At 34.3% G+C, this 693-nt stretch overlaps 1 protein-coding gene across 1 annotated transcript in view; it reads left to right on the top strand.

Annotated features, from left to right (window-relative positions):
* Positions 1-661, top strand: part of LOC119585411 (integrator complex subunit 3-like) — a 12539-nt gene extending 11878 nt beyond the window's left edge. The window contains exon 8 of the mRNA XM_037934074.1: positions 537-661. Coding sequence (XP_037790002.1) covers positions 537-605 — 69 coding nt within the window. The 3' untranslated portion in view covers positions 606-661. The remainder of the gene's footprint in view (positions 1-536) is intronic.
* The last annotated feature ends 32 nt before the right edge of the window (positions 662-693 follow it).

The following is a 693-nucleotide window of genomic DNA, read 5'->3' as shown; positions in this document are numbered from 1 at the left end:
GCATATGTTATCTGTAATATCGTAACAGAAGAGGCTATAGTAGAAAACAACAAAAAGAGCCAATATTTATTATGACACACCTGTGTTGGTGGATGATATAAACTTATACTGGGGACATGAAATACTTTTCGTCATGTAGAAGTTTAGTTAATAGATTTTGAAGTATGGTATTTTCAGTAATAAGAAATTATGATCAAGAAACAAAAATGCGTTGATTCTAAATGCAAGCCTTTTTGAGTGCTGCATACCTTTTTCTGGAAAATTGATATCATGAAAAAAATCTATGCAGAATTAATCTAGAAGAGTGTTGAGAAGACACTTTTTTGTCACTGATTTTGAAATATCTCTTGATATTAGTTATATTAGACTCCATAATTTAGTGAAGTGAGTGGAAGTACTTATTATATTTAAGTGAAATTTAGAACAGAATTATTTGAATGTTGAAAATAAAATGTTTGCTTATAGAATGATCTACATAGCAGATACTGGTATCATGTTAGAGTTTACTAAATTCTGTACTCTATTTTTTTTGCCAGGAGGAAGATGTCAAAAAGCCAGCAAGAAAACGAAAGAAGAATAACCAAGTGGGCTCGGACAGTGACTAGCCAGGGTCACCACGGGACCACAGCCCCTCCCCCCCCCTCGGGAACAAAACCAAGCACTCTTCATCTGTGATGTGATATAGTGGTAGCC

This window comes from Penaeus monodon, chromosome 19 (assembly GCF_015228065.2).
Source record: "Penaeus monodon isolate SGIC_2016 chromosome 19, NSTDA_Pmon_1, whole genome shotgun sequence".
In the NCBI taxonomy this organism is placed as follows: domain Eukaryota; kingdom Metazoa; phylum Arthropoda; class Malacostraca; order Decapoda; family Penaeidae; genus Penaeus; species Penaeus monodon.
The sequence above is the reverse complement of the archived record's forward strand: the minus strand, read 5'-3'. Positions and strand labels throughout refer to the sequence as shown.